We start from the raw sequence: 19,284 nt of genomic DNA on the forward strand, positions 1-19,284 counted from the left end.
GGAGGTAGCATGCTCGATTGCTCTGTCATGACCATGGCTAACTATGGATTGTTTAACCTACAGTAAGCTGTTATGTGCGAATCAGGACAATGACAGTTACTTGCCTCCAATATTTGCAGAGTTTTTCTTATATTAAATGTAGCAGGATTTTTTTTTAATACCGACTATGGAATTTTTGCCTGCTTGCAAAATAATTAAAACCAGCTAGTAACAGTAGCAAGAAACAATTTTCACCTTCAGATGCCAGGAGATCTATATTACGGAGAAAAGATATATGTTTGTAACAAGCTTATCTAGAGGGGAAAGCCATTCTAATGCCCAGTACACATGTATACTTTTAAGGTCAATGGTAACAGCATTAAATAATTTAACTGACTTGTCTAACAGTTCCCAGACATCTGTTTGGTAATTCCTTTCCAAATGACAGTTTTCTCGAACAGAAGGTTACCTCTTAAGTGCATTATGACTAAAGATTAGAGTTGCTAAAAATGAAACTCTCATTTCTAGTCATGTCACCGCCTGCCACGCTGGAGGTGACTGAGACCGTTCTTACTCTTCGCTGTTCTAACGCTTCTGCTCAGGCAATTGCTGCAATTTCCAGGATTTGGTGGTGTCAAAATATGCCTTCAGCAAAGAAACTGCAGCCCTAGTGTGAAGCATCCAGACAGAAGTGCTTCTTTGCACCAGAGGCAGCTCCATGTGGGCGCGGGCAGCCACAAGGGGCCTCCCTCATTCTGGAGGCAATTGTGCATACCTTTTTGTAGAATCCTTTAGGCCGGTTAAATGATACAAGGATTACACTTTAAACAGAAAAGCAAAGCAGAGTACTGCAGTGTGAAATCAGAGACAAAAGTGCTCTGGGAAGGGGAAGGAATGGGTAGTAGTTGCACTTGGGTTCTACCTTTATTATTTATTGAGTATTTACAAGGAGCAGTATTGATGGGCTTCCATTGTTTGTGTATGTTTGTGTAAGTACAGACATACCCAAGCAACGGAAGTGTATGTATAACCCGGAGACTTGTCTTGCATGGTGCTTGACCATTTGTGCTTGACAAACAAACCTAGGATATGCATAACTACAACAGTCTGCTATACTCTGTCCTTTTAAAAGGACCCCCCACAAGCGTACGAAACAAGAACCCTGAAACCCACAAAAAACCCTAAAGAAACAAATCTTCTGTCCTTCCCCAGAATGCTTTATCATATTAGTAAAATGAAGTCTGTGTAGCTCCCTCTATAAGGGAGGCTTTGGGTCAAACTACATATTACGTTAACTGTGTAGTGTATAGCAGAGCCTCTTTTTTAAACTCAGGAGTAAGTGCATGCTGCTCTGATTTGGATCGAGACCAGCAAGCACCAGGAGAAGAGGATTATACTTCCACCTCCCCCAATTTGCTCTCTGAAATTCTGCCTCCCACCCCCATCCCCACCCCACCCCGTGCGGGGATTAAAAAAAGAAAAAGTCTCCATTGATAGAGTCTCCATTGATGGATAGGGTTAGGGTTTTAAATCCCTGTGCTGGGTGGGAGTGGGGAGGGCAGAATTTCAGGAAGCAAACAGGGGAAGATTTAACCCTCTTCTCCCAGTGTGCACTGGTCCTGATCCAAATTGGGGCTGCACACATTTACTCTTGAATAAACAAAATAGACTCAGCTACATGCTACACAGTTACTGTGATATGTAATTTGACCCGTAAGAGTGTAGACCAGGGATGGGGAATGTATGGCCCCCCAGATGTTGGACTACAGCTCCCATAATCCCTCTCCTTTGGCTATGCTAGCTAAGGCTAATGGGAGTTGCAGTCCCCCAATCTCTGGAGGGCCACATGTTCCCCAACCTTGCTGCAAATGTATCCAAAAAGCTCAACCTCTATCTCATAAAATGTGTCCTTTTTAAAAAAAACATCTGGCTTGTTTTTTGTTATAGAATGTCCCTATCACAAGCCACTTGGTTTTGAGTCGGGAGCTGTTACTTCAGACCAGATAAGCTGCTCCAGTCCAGAGCAGTACACTGGGTGGTATACTTCATGGACTGCAAACAAGGCCCGGCTCAATGGGCAAGGCTTTGGGTAAGCTGCACACTGTCCTAGCATTGCTGCCAACAAAGGACCAGCCAAAAGTTATATAAAACAAACTCTTTCTTTTATTACTGCTCAACCACCTCTAGTCCTATCTCCTGTCTGCTGTTTTTCTCAGTTGGTTGCTGTTCCCCTCAATCTATGTCTTCCCCTCTCTCTGTCATGGTATTATTCCTTCTGTTTGCTGTCCTAATGTTCTTTCTTTACCTCCGTTAGGGATGGGGAAACGTTTTCAACTTGAGGGCCAAATTCAATTTCAGAGAAACTCTCAGTGGCCGCATTCCAAACCCACCAAAAATATCAGCATATTTTAGCATAAAGAGTTTACTGCAGTAACTAAGCCTTTGGAGAGGCATCGCAACCTTTTGGAATGGGGAAATAGCCACACAAAAGTCAAGGGCTTCTTCACAGGGAGCTGATACCCTGAGATCAAGATTGGTTACTCACGGAAGTTTTGCGGGTCTTTTAAACGACTCTGTCAACATTCAGGGCGCCTCCTGCAGTTTATGACATCCTGCAATTGAAAAGCATGGAGCAAGTCCGACTTTTCTCTAGGAAGCACTTATGACTTGCTGTGTACTTCCGTAATGGCGCTAAAATCAGCAGTGCCATCTAGTGACTGTAAAATTATACATATAACTCCCCGAGAATTTATCAAGAAAAACAAACGAAGATGAGCAGCCTGTGTCAGCCTGTGTGAGGAGTCAATCATGATCTCACAAAGAATCAGGAAGCAGAAGCCCCGAGGGTCTGGTGTGGTGAAGCTCCAGGAAACCACCAAACTGTGGTTGGGGGAAAGGGGGAAAGGGCATTGCCATTTGGGGAACCCCAGAAGGCCGCATTTGGACCACAGGCCTGAGTTTTCACACCCCTAACCTACATTGATCCACCTAGGGTTCTATATGTAAATCAGACATTGCCCCTTAGCTCCATATTTTGCAGTCATGATGTTAATCATGCCACTGCCAAGGTGCCCCAAATAGATTGAGTTATTGTAGCATCCTTGAGTTAGCCCCACCTGGGTAGCTCAACTCATCCACCTACGAATGTTTGCCTTATACAAGACATGCCCATGACTCTATATGCCTTTACAGGTGTGCCTGGCTGTCAAAGTACCAAGACATTAACCAGTGGCTACAAATTGACCTGAAGGAACTCAGAGTTATTTCAGGGATACTCACGCAGGGACGGTGTGATGCAGATGAATGGATGACAAAATACAGTGTACAGTACAGGACTGATGAGAACCTGAACTGGGTCTATTACAAAGACCAGACAGGAAACAACAGGGTCAGTATGAGATGCATTTTTGTGAAATTGCCACAACATGATATCTATTCTCAATGGAATGAAATTCAGCGTCAAGATGAATAGCACTATTCAGTTAATTACTGACTCCGTTGCAAAACTGGTAATCAAATTTGAGTCCACAATCATGATACCATTTTGTTAAATTGACCAAGCAAGGGCTGTACATACATGGGAGCAGCCTTCTGACCTTGTTTTTGTAAATCACCCTGGAAGTTCTACGGAAGGGTGGTATATAAACCTTTTAAATACAAAATGCATAAAGTCTGTAGGTGTGGTCAGGTCTTCCCCAACATGGCACCCTCCAGATGTTTTGAATTTCAACTCTCAGCATTCCTGACCTTTGGCCATGACCGCTGGGTCTGATGGGAGTTGAAGTCCAAAACATCTGGAGGTCACCAGGTTGGGGGAGGCTGGTGAAGCCAGTGGGGATGCAGATGTGTTTCTGCATGTGTACATCTCCAGCCACATCACAATCTAAGCCCCGATTGAACTGGCTTTGTGTGTCTTTTGATGGGGATGTGCATTCCCATCTAGAAGTATGAATTGCTACATGCAACTAACTTCCTAAACTAGAACTGATCAGAGCCATGGGTTTCTTGAGCACTGTAAGTACTTCAGTAGCAGGAAGAAAAACAATGGTTTGTTGTTGGGTTGTGAACTCTGGGTTGTTTGTGGTTAACAAACCAGAGTTAAACCATAGTGCTTGATTCACACATAACCACCACCCACAATTCAGCGACAACTTACACTCAACCCATACTCTGGGGTTGTCATTAGGTCAGAACCAGTGTCATGATGATTATCATAGAATAGTAGGGTTGGAAGGAGCCTACAAGGCCATTGAGTCCAATCCCCAGTTGGACTCCCCCTAGACATTATGAATATGTCTAGCCAGATGGATTTTCATACAATCCACTACAGATAATTACACAAGAAGGTGGCACAGTCTATATTAAATACCATGTTATGCTATTAATTTTTTCCACCAAAAGTTCTGATTTGGGGAGTTCAGCATATGAGTTTTCCTTGTTTGGGACTTCTGGGCTAATTACCAGGTGATCCAAACTGTCTGATTCTGGCAATTTATTTAGCCAATACTGCACTAAGCGGACCAATGGTCTCTTTCAGTAGATAGGTTAGCATGTCATATAACCTTCTTCCTAGACATATTGGTAGTTCAGAGGATAGTCGATAGGATAAAAGCATTTGAGTTTGCATTGATTTGATTATACTGGAGCAAAATTTGCATGCGATCATAATGGTGAAAACTGACAAGAATAACAAAGGAAATTTTTTCACTTGTAAATATTTTTTTACTATTGCAGGGCCAATACATGTATGACATTTAGGGAGCAATCCTATGGCCGCTAGTCAGCGGCTAGACAGCCACAGGATATCTGCTTTTCCGGGAACCAATCTCGGAGCCTGCGCTCCAAGGTTGGTTCCCGAAAAACTGACCTTCCCCCACTTCCACGCTGCCTCACAGGCAGCACGGAAAAGCCCCATGTTCCACGCTCGCAAGAGGAGTGTGGAGTGGCCAAAATGGGGCGTTCCCAGGGGTGTTCCAGGGCGAGGAGGGCAGAAATGCCTGTACGACACATCCAATGTGTCATACGGCAGCCTCCTCCCCCGCTCTGCCCTACCGCAGCTAGACAGCCTCAGTTGGCTGTCCAGCTGAAAATGCAGAGCAGGAGACGCGCACAGGGAATGATCCCCTCCATGCTTCTCCTGCCCTGCATTGGATAGGCGGTCACGTCCAAGTTCGGAGGCAGCCGCCTATCTGCATACTCCTTATTTATATTAGCAGGTGCATCATATGTTTGACTAGCCATACTACATGCAGGGATGAGATTATATGCCCCAGCAATACTGCTACTGTATAAACATAATTTAGCTATGGAGAGATAGGTTTATCTCCCTGAGCTGAATTTAGGAACATGCACCATGTAATTGGAAGTAATTTGCTTCCAGTGACAGAAACCATCAGTAGCATTGCTTGGCAAATTAGTACACAAAGTCATTTAAGTCAGTAAGTTTGTTTCCAACTTACTGACAGCAAAATGAAAGGAAGGTTAAGACCAAGTCCCAGGTCCTTTCACCTATGCTCTTGTATGATGAAGCCTCTCTTTTTTTTCTCCCTCTGCTCCCTCCTTTGGTTTTCTTCAGGTTTTCTATGGAAATTCAGACAGAACATCCTCTGTGCAGAACCTCTTGCGCCCACCCATTGTCTCCCGCTACATTCGATTAATACCACTTGGCTGGCACGTGCGCATTGCCATCAGGATGGAGCTGCTGGAGTGCATGAATAGGTGTGCTTGATACTAAACCGCAGCCCCACAATGCAAGGGAAGAAATGGGAGGCATTAGAAAGATGTAGAAGTTCAATGAATATAATGATTAGTTCTTCATGTACATAGGGTAGGATCTTACTGTACTATAAAAATTATGAGCCTTTTCTAACCACCCTCTGCTGTGACTTGGACCCTTTGCAACTCTGGTTTAATGCAATTCTGCATAAAAAAATAAAACAAACAAAACCCCAAACTGAGATGGAATGTAGGCCTAGATAACTTTTCTGACTCTACAGTCGATGCTGCATTAAATTTTCCCTTCCCTTTAACTCCTTTTGGACACGGGGGTAAAAGGTGTTCAACTGGCTTTTCCCCCCCACAAGCTTTCATGAAAGCAGATGATGTGTGCAAAAAGGGGAAATATGTATTTCTTACTACCTTGTGGGGGGAAAAGTTTCTCATTGTATCCTATCAGCGTTTGCTGACGCTAATAGAACTTCAAATAGCAAAAGAAAATACTTTTGCTATTTGAAGTCGTCTGATAGTTGTCTCCCAATAGATTGGGAATAGTTGAAATCTCCCAATAGATCAGGTAGTGTCCTGATGGTTGTAGGGTTCCTGGAACCCTACAATGCTTCCAAAAGGTATAGGACAACAAAAAGAACACAGGAAGCAAGCCATCATTCTACTCCTATTTCAGCACACTCTGCCCCATTACGAAGCACAGTAGTGTTACTGCTTTTTGCAGGAGAAAAGATACAGCACTGGGAAAGATATGTGTATCGGTAGAGGTTGCTGCCGTCCTATATTGCTGTCTTCCCCAACTTGGTGCCCTCCAGATGTGTTGAAGTACAACTCCTAACATGCTGGCTGGGGGATGCTGGGAGCTGTACTTCAGCACCAGGTTGGGGAAGATTGCTCTAGTGGTACTACAGGCTCAAGAGGCTTACTTGTCCAGTTGGATGGACCAATCCCAAGCCTTTAGATTGGGTCAAACTATATGTGACTGACTTGTGTTAATCTTGCGCCTGTTAATGTTTTGGATTTCATTTTGTTTTGTTGAGTTAGCCAAAGCAGTTGTAGGATGCACATCCTTCCCAGCTCTGGCCATTTTTCTTATCAAAATCGTCCACTGAAGCTGCTTTTCAACTTGTGAAGGAAAAGTTACAAGTAAAGAACTCAGAAGACACGTGGTATGGTTTGCTTTAACTTCCAGAGGAGCAGCTGAGTTAGTCTGCGGCAGCAAAAACTGGGGCCAGCCCTATCATTACGCACAGTGAGGCAGATGCCTCAGCCAGTGGATGCTGAGGGACAGAAAGCATCAGTGAGGTGTTAGAGGACAGTGTTTGGTGTGCCACATGGCCTTCCCTGTACTCCGTAAGCTAGTCTCCTGCCCTCAGGCAAGCTGTCTGTTTGCCAATGTTGAAGTAAGATTGAACTGCCAGTCTGATCGGCTGCTGTATATGGAATGGGGGGTGGGGCGGGGCATCATCTTGATCTTTGCCTCAGGCAGCAGAATGTCTTAGGCTGGCCCTGACAAAAACAATGTGTTAGTCTTTAAGGTGCTACAAGTCTCATGGCTATAGCAATATCCTGAGATTTCAAAAACAACTTTTATGTAGTTACGATTTATTTATTTGTGATAGTTCTATACCACAGTATAATGAAAACCCTAAGCAGCTGAGATATCGATATTAAAATCACATTTAAAATACAATATTAAAACAATTACAATAACAGCACAGAGCAATACAAGGAGCAGTGAGATGTGGCAGCATGATTAATTTTATTGATGATCTAGTCCATGGCATACAGCTCTGCATGCCAGAGTTTGGTGGGATAAAGAATTCTCTTACATGTGTAATGGGCACGAGAGAATACAGATTCAGAGAGTGACTGGGTCGTCTTCACAGTCTTAATCTTTCAAAACCAGTCTTATGTTTTCAAAGTCTTAACACAGGGGTGAGCACTTGTGGCCCTCCAGATGTTTTGGCCTACAACTCCCATCATGCCCTACCATTGGCTGTGGTGGCTAGGACTGATGGGAGGTGTAGGCAAAAACATTTGGAGGGCCACAAGTTGCCCACCTCTGTCCTAACATTTGCATTACCAAATGTACCAAAAGGTGTTAGATTTCTCAAATTTAGTTTAGATTTACAATATTTATTAAACATCATCATCAAGGGGTTGATCCAGATGTGTGATCACTGGAGTTCCATTCACACTGACTGAGGGGGGAAATGTAATTTTTGTCAATTGCTCCTCCCTACAGCATCCCTCTAAAATCTTCTCTGGAGCATCAGAGGTGGATAGGGGGGAAAGGGAATCATGTCCTCCATCCACCTTCCCCAGTGGGAAGCTTCTGCTGGATCTCAGTTCTTCCATGAATGGAAGGAACCTTCTGTTCACAGAAGGGCAAATCTGGATCAAACTCTTTAAAAAAATTCAAAAGATATACAAAAGATCAATCAAATTATAAGGAAAATGCATGTGGCTTAATATTGTCCAGGAACTGCTGAAAAACAGCAAACTTTTAACCATCTTCATGTAACTTTATTCTGCATCCTGCCTTTTCAGACTTGAATATATTATCTTAATTTCAACATGATCACAATGTCCCAGATTCTGTACCACCAGTCCGACACAGGTGGAGCCATGGGTTTCTTCCAACAGTAGGCAGTAAACATCTTGGCTGCTGTTCACGAATTATTACACTATTCTGATATCATCCAGTTCAGCCACTCCATATAGGTAATCTAAGAGGTGCTAGAATGTTCTGATCTCTCTTTTTTACAGTTTTAAAGATACTCCCATTTTATAAAATAAAAAAAATAGAAATCTTAATGTGTGTTTTCTTAGCTGATTCAGTGGGTATCCAAGTAATTATACAGAAAATAATTACTGTAGTTTGGGTGAAATTTAAATGTCATGTACACATATAGAAGTGTGTAAATAATGAAAATCCTTTATTATATACATGTTAATCATAGATTATTCATCTTTTAAATGTAAGGTCTTTTGATTTAAAACTACACTCAAAAATAAAGCCAAAACTATTTTGATGATTTACTGAGTTGCTTTCCTTTTTCATGCTGGATTAGCACCATAAACCGGGCCTTTTCTTATAACCCACTGTAGGCACAACCCAACATAGCACTTAATCCCAACTATTTCAATGTTGGGTCAGAACCTAGAGCTGTTATTTTACTTGAAAAAAAAGCCTCTATGTGGTCAGTCACCTGACTTCAGTTAACAACATTATTAGCTATGAACTTTGTTTAGAACTTGTGTATCGGCCAACCCACCCCAGCTGGAATCCTCATCTGCACTGGGCAGAATTGGTAAGCCATTCCGTTACCAATGTCTGCTCTAGGACATGGGAAGACGGGGAGGGGAAGGCTGGAAGCTTGGTTGTACTTAAAGGGACAGTGCATGGTTAATTCATTCAAAAGCAAAGATGCTGCATTAGCCAAAAGAAAAATTTCCAAAAGAAGAATGCTAACATCAATATTAGTGTGATACCTTTATTTTGTGACTCAAAGGTTGCAAAATACTGTGGAAGCTTTTGTGTTCTTCAGACTCTTCATCAGGCAAGATAGTGAACAAAGCAAAAAGTGAGTCAGACGAGGAAAAATAGCTGATGTTAAAGCTGTGGAGTCTGCATTTGGTCACAGTCTTAAGACTGAGAGTGGGAGGGGGCTGCAGACATTCAGATTAAGCTCTCCTGGGTACGGAGATGCCTTCAGTTACACCTGGGATTCCAGGCTTGCTGGGAAGAAGAAACAAATGGTAGATACCCCGTTTTTGACAATATAAAAGCCAGCTGTTTACTTTAAACTGTTCAATTATCCGTGAAGAAATCCTTATCCACCTTACTTGATGAGAACTGGATTTATGGCAACAGATGGCTTTATGGCCCAACATGATTTAGGCAAGCCTGAGCTAGGTGGGCCATGTGTTCTCTTTTACAGAGGACAGTCCTCTCTTTGAAGGGCTGCATTGTCCAATGCTAGCTCAAAAATAACCATCAGAAGTGTTGCCCATCAATAGTTGGCACCTGGAGAGGAGGCCCACAGGTCACTTGGTCATAGTCTTCCACGTTATGGTGAAATGTACTGTTATTTCTATTTAAATCATGCTTTCTAAATTTGCATATATACATATAAATTAGCATATGCAAATCACTGGTCTCTTTTGCTCCCTTTTTTTTGGTTGCATTTCCTCTCTTTTTTTGGCAATTCATAAGTGGCCACCCTAAGCCTGACTTCTGAGGATGATGAAGCTCACATTGGCCTTGTAATAAAGGCACCCTTCTTATGACACAGCTCTAGACGTTTGGGATAGGATTAGAAAACATAACCCAAAGTGTGTACACTGTATCTATTTGAAAGAGAACTTCTGCAAATTACTCTTTAGATGGTACTCACCACCACTCAGGATTAGTAAAATCTGTAGGCAAGTAGAGGATAAGTGTTGGAGATGTGGTTCCAGTGGAGCAAATCTACACCAGTTTGGGGGGGGGGGCTGCCCCCAAATAGTACATTTGTGGAGGATGGTAAAGGATGAAATTATGAACATTGTAGGTGTTGAACCCTTTGAACCCATTGATATATTTATTTAGATATGTTAAAGATATAGTCCCAACTGATGATGTGGAAATGACGATTCACTTACTGATAGCTACCCATATGGCAAAAAGCTCTAGTTGGAAGAGACTTAATCCTCCAACAACTGATGATTGGTGTATGAGGGTTTGGGAGATGGCCTCTTTGTCTGTCATTCACAGGTTGGTAAAGACATCTTTATTCTGGCAGGCTTTTACCTTCTAAATACCTGCTGTTTTATGTAAAGTTTATGTTATCTGTAAGCTTTGCTTTTGTTATATTTTTATTGCTGCATTTTTGATATTGTGATTTCAAACTGTGTAAATCACCCTGACTATGGCATAGGCACTCAAAGGGCGGATAAAAAATTCTCTATAAATAAATGATATAAATAAATTGTGCCAAGTGGTCTTATCCCCGAGAACAAGGCTACAAAAACAAACAAAAAAGACACAGCTCTAGGTGTCCTTCCAGTAATGTGCCAGCAGAAAGTCACCTCAAAAAGTTGCAGTGAAAGCAATTAGCGTAAGGAAGCAGTTGCCTCAATAGTGTGGCTTAGCTTTTGCCCTCCTGTCCCATACGTAGGTGACACAGTTTAGGGCAGGAGGAGCTGCACAGGCTCAGAAAGACTTTGGCCTGCATGGCAAACTACCTTTTGAAACTTAGAATTTGAAAAGCACTTTGCAATTCAGAGATGTTCAGATTTTTAAGGCAGCCAAAGTTGTGTTGCCATGCTTTGGATTTCCCCATGCAGCATTCTCTAAAGTGTTGCCATTTCTGTATTTGGGATTGTATCTTGCTTATGTAATGCAATTTGGGCTGTGCAATGTGGAGCTTAAAGCAGCAAAAAAACAAAACACCCCCCCCCCCCGCAACCATTTCACTTTTAATGGAGGTGGCTGAAGCAAATTACTTGAAGGGTACGCTCTCTCTGGCATTAAAGGTAATTAATAATGAATCTGATTCCTGGATTAGGCACTAATTTTTTAAGCTCCAGTTAGTGCAGTTTCCCTCAATATGCAATTTGAATGTTAGTGTGCCACTCGTTATACCTTCTTTTTAGTGCTTTGATGTACTTACTAGCAATGTTGGGAAAGTAATTATATATAAATTACCGAAAGACTATTCCTTTTGCTACGAAAATTCGACACTGAGCAATCCTCCATTTAAGCCAAGTGTCGCTGCTACTAATGACAGTGTTTGCTGTATTTTTGTCTAGACTTTGACATTGCCCTCTTATTTGCTAGCACATGGTAACCTTGACTGCGTAGTAGTGGAGGCTCTCCTGATATTTCACGTAGCTGGTCCTTGGCCTAATTGAACCATGGTGCCAGGCATGCAAGAAAATCTTACTCAGGCATCATTCAAATGGTTTCACACTTAAACTGGGTCCTCAGGCACTTTTCCTTAGCATGCCAGCACAGCCCCCTCCTGGGACACAGATCCCAAGTATGCCATCACTGGGGTGTTTTCAAAGGAATAGCCACACAGGCAAAGCTTTTTACATGGCTCCCATCATGTCCAAATTAGTCCTAAATGTCCATTAATCATTATTCAAATAGGCAGCATTGTTCTCCCCCCAGGAAATTTCGCTACTGAAGGACATGGGTTTCCTACAACACCAGCAACCTTTTTCAGATGTTCCTCAGGGCAAAACTACATGCTACATAAAATGTGTAGCATGTAGCTGATCCTAACTTGTTTTACTGTAGTGTAGGACCACTACAGGCAGCTGTGGGTGGTGGTTCATACTTCCCTCTCAGGTGTTCCCAAATCACCCCACTCAGGGGTAAAAGAAAGAGAAACCTCCAATTTGGCACCAATGGAGGTTCCCCCCCTCTTTAGACCCCTTGCAGGAGGGGGGGGGATTTAGGGGGATGTGCCTGGATGGGAAGGTTTATATCTCTTTTATCCGCACGTGGTGGTGCCACACTTATGCTAAAGTTAGGATCAGCTACATGCTATGCTTTTAATGTAGAGCGTAGTTCAGTTCTAAAGTTATCTTCAACTGATTGGGAAGAAAGTACAATGGATAGTAATAAAAGCAGGTGCTGCTGATTTCTAAAGAGAAGCGTACGTATTCATACCAGAAACATACACACACAGCCTTATTCCCAACAGAGTTGGAATTTGGGTATCCAAACATAGAATGTTGCTGTAGGTAACCAATCATGCTTTATTAATCTGGGCCAGAACAGAAGAGGTTGGTTTTGTCTCATTTGAAGTTAATACACTGTTTAAGAGAACTTCTCTTTTGGCAAGGCAGTGGGATTTTTGCTCATTATATAATAACAGGTTGACAGCAGCAGTTTTGCTAATGGTAACCATATATGGTGTTTTTTTGACACAATCTCCCTTGCTATCTTTTTAAATATATATACATTTAAAAAATCACCAGCATCCCCCACCCCTGCACCACCACCTCAACACCACTTCTTTAATATATTGAGAAGTCTTCTCCACACTAACATATCTCTGTGATATGACGTGCTCTGCATTATAAACTAGATATTCAGTCCTGTATGTGTCTTGGTTAATCATCTTATTTAGAGCTTTCAGCAACTTTCAGGGCTTATGTGCAGATATTTGCACCAAGGTAGGCTCTTCTTTTACAATCAATCTATTGTCCGTTCCTCTAGGAGGGTGGTTGGTGTGTATGGTGGATTGCCCAGGCAGGGCCTACACGTGTGCTAATGTATTTGCACAAACTGTGGTTCACATTCAAGTCATAGCTGGGGTGGTGCCCAGACCCAAAGTGTGACCCTGTGCCATACTGCACATAGCAAGGTTGAGGGAACTCTTCCAGCCTGAGGTCTACATTCAATTTCAGAGAAACTTTTGGGGGCATTCCAGCAGGGGGTGGGATCAAAAATACAAAATATACCAACATATTTTAGCTTAAAGCTCTTACTGTCAGTAACTATGCCTTAGCAGAGGTATTTCACCCTTTAGAATGGGGAAAAAACTGCACAAACCCAGGAAACTACCAAGCAACTGGGGGAAGTGGTGCTAGGGATGGAACCATCTGGGGAACTCCAAAGAGCTAGATTGGGACTTCTGTTGGGCTGGATTTGGCCCCCAAACCAAATGTATAGAATGTACACAGTGGGACGTTTGAGAAACAGTTCCTGTCAATTTGGCTTGTATTGGATATGATCTATTTGGGCTGGCATATCTCCAAGTATATAATAAAGTTTTTTTTTTTAAATTGAGTCCTATGTGTTTTCAACTGAGTTCTTTCCCAGGAGCAATTGATGCCTTCCCAGTTCTTTTCTTGCTCATGAACTAATGTTGCTCCCATAAGAAGTTTGTAGATTCATGTTGTGCTCTTCTATGTTTTTTGTCAAATGTATGCAGCTGCCTGTGGTAAGATGGCTGTTGTATAAGTGGCGTGCGCTGTCTGTACCAGAAACAGCAGAGAGCCTCATATGGCAATTATCTCAAAATGTCTACTCTTTCTCAAAATACCAACTGCTTCCCCACAAACCTATGCTTACTGATACCAAGTAATACATCCTCACCTTCTGAGCATCACCCTATAAGCACAAATGCCTTTCTTGATTCAAAAGAAAATGCTGCTTTATGGAGAATGAGAAAGGAGACTAAAATAGCTGGCAGACTGTAATGCTCCAAAACAGCATATGTGTGAGGAAATCTAGGAACAGAACACAGCTTGCAGAAAATGTCAAAAAGTGGTGCTGGAAAATTGATGACGAAGTGTATTTTCATGCTGGTATCAAGAGGCGCTTACTCCAGTGAGGTGCCATGCAAAACGTATTTATCATATACCATGGAAGCAGATTAAGAAGTGGTTACAGTCATCTTAGAAAAAGTGTAAGAAGGAGCTGGAAAGAAAAGGTAGTATAGAACAAGGTAAAAATCTTCTGTAGGTATGGCTATTAAAAAAGACTTCCAGGAAAACTTGTTTTCTTTGTTTGACAAAGAGCATTGTTTCCCCTAGAAGAAATAATGTCAAGATAAATGAGAACCAGCTATTTTACTTTAAAATGTAGGTTCTACTGTCAAAAACAAATAAAGGGTGTAATCCTATGCATGTTTAGACAGCAAAACATCCTACAAGGGCATGCTGGGAGTTGTAGGACGTTTTGCTGTCTAAACACGCATAGGATTGCACCCTAAGAAAATAAATATCTAGTGAAACAGAGTTTCACGCTAGGAGGAGAAACTGGCTAAAACATCTCAGTCATATAGCTATAGATTCCAATGTCCACAGTTGAACAATACCTGTATTAGGATCAACCAAAATGCCACAAAAGAGCAAGTAAGCTTTCAAGTTCTACAGAACTCTTGATCAGGCTGGATATTAAAGTTGGTTGGGGAGAGAAGAGAAAAACTGCCTTGATGGTCTAGCCACAAAGTCTGCATTTGGTGACAGCCCTAAAATGGAGTGTAGGAGGAGATAGCAGACTTAAGGTGCAATCCTATGCATGTTTAGACAGAAAAAGGGACACAACTCCCAGCTGGGAGTTGTAGGACTTTTTTCCGTCTAAACATGCATCGGATTGCACCCTTAATTGGTGCACATCAGCTAGATGCTATTCAGGTTTCAGGTTGGACCAGGACCATCAGTTACACAGTTAGGTAGAGCACAGAAGAAAAAATGGTAGTTTTCAAATTAGCAAAGGTGGAGATTCATTTTAGTTGGTGTACTAGGTTAAAAAAAAAGATCAATAGAAGTCAAATTGGATAACCTATAGCAGCCTTCCCTAGCCTGGTGCCTCCCAGATGTTTTGGATTACAACTCCCAACATTGCTGACCCTTGCCCTTGCTGGTTGAGGCTGTTGGGTATTGAAATCCAATGTCTGCAGGGCACCAGGCTGGGGAAGGCTGGTCTGGAGATAGACTGATAGTGGTAGCTGTAAGCAACATGGATCAGCTTGCATCAACACTCTGTTGCACCTTGTTGCAGTTTCATCTCCAATGACATCTGAAGCCACTTGTCCAAATATTAAGCACAGCATTAGCCGATCCTTAGGATAGTGTTGCTAGTCTACATCCCTATCACACACCCCTCTGCTGTTCAGTAGCTTTGCATGTCACCGCAGTTTAATTTTTGTGAACTGCCCAGAGAACTTCGGCTATGGGGCAATATAGAAATATAATGAATGAATGAATGAATGAATGAATGAATGAATGGACTGCTGCCTTTGGCAATGATAGCATAGTGGCACTCTGTGCGAATAGTGGGCTGGCTTGGACTATCCATTCAGCGGGATAGGTGACATTGCTCTGTATCCTGTATTACCTTCAGAATCTATAGTTGTTTCCTCCAGGCACTTCTCACTTCTTTGCTCCATGTCTTGCGGGGGTGGCGGCGAGGGGAGGCTTCTATAGCTGCAATAATTCCCTAGTGAATGATGCTGGTAGCTGGAGAAATAGCCAGTTTTATTTTATTATTTTTTTAAGCAGCTTGGGGTTGTTGTTGTTGTTTGGTCTGTAAGGCTCGTCTAAACTTGCTTGGTTGTTTCTCCTGAACTTTGGCCAGTATTAATTAACAGTTTTCATTAAGTTAAATGATTGCATGACTTAAGATTGTTTATACATTAATTATTGAGTCATTGCAGTCAGTATAAGAAACCCTTGCGTTGCTCACTTGGGATGCAATGACTTATATGGAGACATGCATGTCTCGTGCAAGAGACACTGAGGCACACTTGTAGATTTGGGATTCATAATTTAGCCAGAGTCCCTAGCAGTAAGGCAAAAACGGGCTGGGAAAAACATGTGAATGGCTGCTTTACTATGTAATATGCAACTGAATGAAAAATGGGCTGGGAGAACATATTGATACCCTAATCCAACAAGGGAAATCCCAGAAGCACATCAGGGTGCATATCTATCACAAAGCTATGCTTATCTAGGCCTGTTGAACTGGCTGGCTAAGTCTTTTGATATGCATTTGCATCAGCGATGCTCCTCCTGGCTCCATTAAAGTGGGTGGAAGAGTTTTTAGAGGCAGATGTCTATCTCCTTCTAGTGACACTAATTCTATGCATCTAGAGATGCCTCAAGGCATTTCTACATAGCTCTATTATGAAACATCTACTGCAGCCCTCCCTTCTCATAAGCTGGGGAAATTGCCCTCATCTCTCCCTAAATTTAGTTCAATATTGCCATTCTACGAGGCACATAATTGTAGGTCAGAACAATTAGCTAAAATACAATGGTAAAAATCTTTCCCCCAAACCTCACATTCCTGTTATTTATTTGCATATCATTGTCATTCTAATCCACCAGTACAAATCATTGGCTACTATAAATCAAAAAGAACCAAGTAGTGTCTTGATGAAAAAGGGATAATGAAAAAGAGAGTGCCATTGGATAGTGAATTACGGGATTATTCAGTATAAGCAACACATTTCAATTTGACTTTCAACAAGAGTGCAGAAATTTGAGTGCACCATTAATAATGGGATGAGTTTTTAGTTTGGACTAACATTAAGAGTTGAGCAGGAATTATACCCCCTTCATGGATCACTGCCTTGTTGTGGCGAAGGGGCTTGCGTAACTCAGTGAAGCCATAAGCTATGCCGTGCAGGGCCACCCAAGACGGACAGGTCATGGCAGAGAGTTCTGACAAAATGTGGTCCACTGGAGAAGGAAATGGCAACCCACTCCAGTATTCTTGCCAAGAAAACCCCATGGAACGTATCACAAGGCTAAAAGAGATGACGCCAGAAGATGAGCCCCTCAGGTCGGAAGGTGTCCAATATGCTACTGGGGAAGAGCAGAGGGTATTTCCAAGTAGCGCCAGAAAGAGTGAAGTGGCTGGGCCAAACCCGAAAGGACACTCAGCTGTGGATGTGTCTGGTGGTGAAAAGAAAATCCGATGCTGTAAAGAACAATATTGTTTAGGAACCTGGAATGTCAGATCAATGAATCAAGGTAAGCTGGAGGTGGTCAAACATGAGATGGCAAGATTGAACGTCGACATCTTGGGAATCAGCGAACTAAAATGGACAGGCATGGGCGAATTTAATTCAGGTGACCATCATATCTACTATTGTGGGCAAGAATCCCTTAGAAGAAATGGAGTAGCACTCATAGTCAACAAAAGGGTGGGAAAAGCAGTACTGGGGTACAATCTTAAAAATGATAGAATGATCTCAGTACGAATCCAAGGCAAACCATTCAACATCACAGTAATTCAAGTCTATGCCCCAACCACTGAGGCCGAAGAAGCTGAGGTTGATCGGTTCTATGAAGACCTACAACACCTTCTAGAATTAACACCAAAAAAAGATGTCCTCTTCATCATAGGGGATTGGAATGCTAAAGTAGGAAGTCAAGAAATCACCGGGATAACAGGCAGGCATGGCCTTGGTGTACAAAATGAAGCAGGACAAAAGCTAACAGAGTTTTGCCAAGAGAACATGCTGATCATAGCAAACACTCTTTTCCAACAGCACAAGAGGCGACTCTACACATGGAAATCACCAGATGGTCAATATCGAAATCAGATTGATTATGTCCTTTGCAGCCAAAGATGGAGAAGCTCCATACAGTCAGTCAAAACAAGACCTGGAGCTGACTGTGGCTCAGATCATGAGCTGCTTCTTGCAAAATTTCGGCTTAAATTGAAGAACGTAGGGAAAACCACTAAACCGTTCAGGTATGACCTAAATCATATCCCTGATGAATATACAGTGGAGGTGAGGAATAGATTTCAGGGATTAGATCTGATAGACAGAGTGCCTGAGGAACTATGGACGGAGGTCCGTAACATTGTTCAGGAGGCAGCAACTCGATCCATCCCAAAGAAAAAGAAATGCAAGAAAGCCAAGTGGCTGTCTGAGGAGGCTTTACAAGTAGCTGAGGAAAGAAGGGAAGAGAAAAGCAAGGGAGAAAGGGGAAGATATATCCAACTGAATGCAGAGTTCCAGAGAATAGCAAGGAGAGACAAGAAGGCCTTCTTAAATGAACAATGCAAAGAAATCGAGGAAAACAACAGAATGGGAAAGACTAGAGATCTCTTCAAGAAAATTGGAGATCTCAAGGGAACATTTTGTGCAAAGACGGGCATGATAAAGGACAAAGAAGGCAGGGACCTAACAGAAGCAGATGAGATTAAGAAGAGGTGGCAAGAATACACAGAAGAACTATACAGGAAAGATCTTAATGTCCCTGATAGCCATGATAGTGCGGTCACTGAACTTGAGCCGGACATCCTCGAGAGTGAAGTCAAGTGGGCCTTAGGAAGCATTAGTAACAACAAAGCTAGCGGAGATGACAGTATTCCAGCCGAGCTATTTAAAATCCTAAAATATGATGCTGTTAAAGTGCTGCATTCAATATGCCAACAAATCTGGAACACTCAACAGTGGCCACAAGACTGGAAAAGGTCAGTTTACATTCCAATTCCAAAGAAGGGCAACGCCAAAGAGTGTTCAAACTACCGCACAATTGCGCTCATTTCACATGCCAGCAAGGTGATGCTCAAAATCCTACAAGCTAGGCTTCAGCAGTATGCGAACCGAGAACTACCGGAAGTACAAGCTGGGTTTCGAAGAGGCAGAGGAACTAGAGGTCAAATCGCCAACATTCGCTGCATCATGGAGAAAGCAAGAGAATTCCAGAAAAACATCTATTTCTGCTTCATTGACTACGCTAAAGCCTTTGATTGTGTGGATCACAACAAACTGTGGCAAATTCTTAAAGGGATGGGAGTACCAGACCACCTTACCTGTCTCCTGAGAAACCTGTACGAGGGTCAAGAAGCAACAGTAAGAACCAGAGATGGAACAACCGATTGGTTCAAAATTGGGAAAGGAGTACGACAAGGCTGCATATTGTCACCCTGCTTATTTAACTTATATGCAGAGTACATCATGAGAAATGCCGGGTTGGATGAATCACAGGTTGGAATTAAGATTGCTGGGAGAATTATCAACAACCTCCGATATGCAGACGATACCACCCTAATGGCAGAAAGCGAAGAGGATCTCAAGAGCCTCTTGTTGAGGGTGAAAGAGGAGAGTG

At 42.4% G+C, this 19,284-nt stretch overlaps 1 protein-coding gene across 1 annotated transcript in view; it reads left to right on the forward strand.

The window, feature by feature from the left end:
- Positions 1-8,743, forward strand: part of RS1 (retinoschisin 1) — a 34,717-nt gene extending 25,974 nt beyond the window's left edge. Inside the window, exons 6-9 of the mRNA XM_084844079.1 lie at positions 1,927-2,068; positions 3,172-3,367; positions 5,555-7,641; positions 7,759-8,743. Coding sequence (XP_084700205.1) covers positions 1,927-2,068; positions 3,172-3,367; positions 5,555-5,707 — 491 coding nt within the window. The 3' untranslated portion in view covers positions 5,708-7,641; positions 7,759-8,743. The remainder of the gene's footprint in view (positions 1-1,926; positions 2,069-3,171; positions 3,368-5,554; positions 7,642-7,758) is intronic.
- Positions 8,744-19,284: the final 10,541 nt, after the last annotated feature.

This window comes from Heloderma suspectum, chromosome 3, assembly GCF_057233095.1.
Source record: "Heloderma suspectum isolate Gila_16-S chromosome 3, 16-S_ref, whole genome shotgun sequence".
Lineage (NCBI taxonomy): Eukaryota > Metazoa > Chordata > Lepidosauria > Squamata > Helodermatidae > Heloderma > Heloderma suspectum.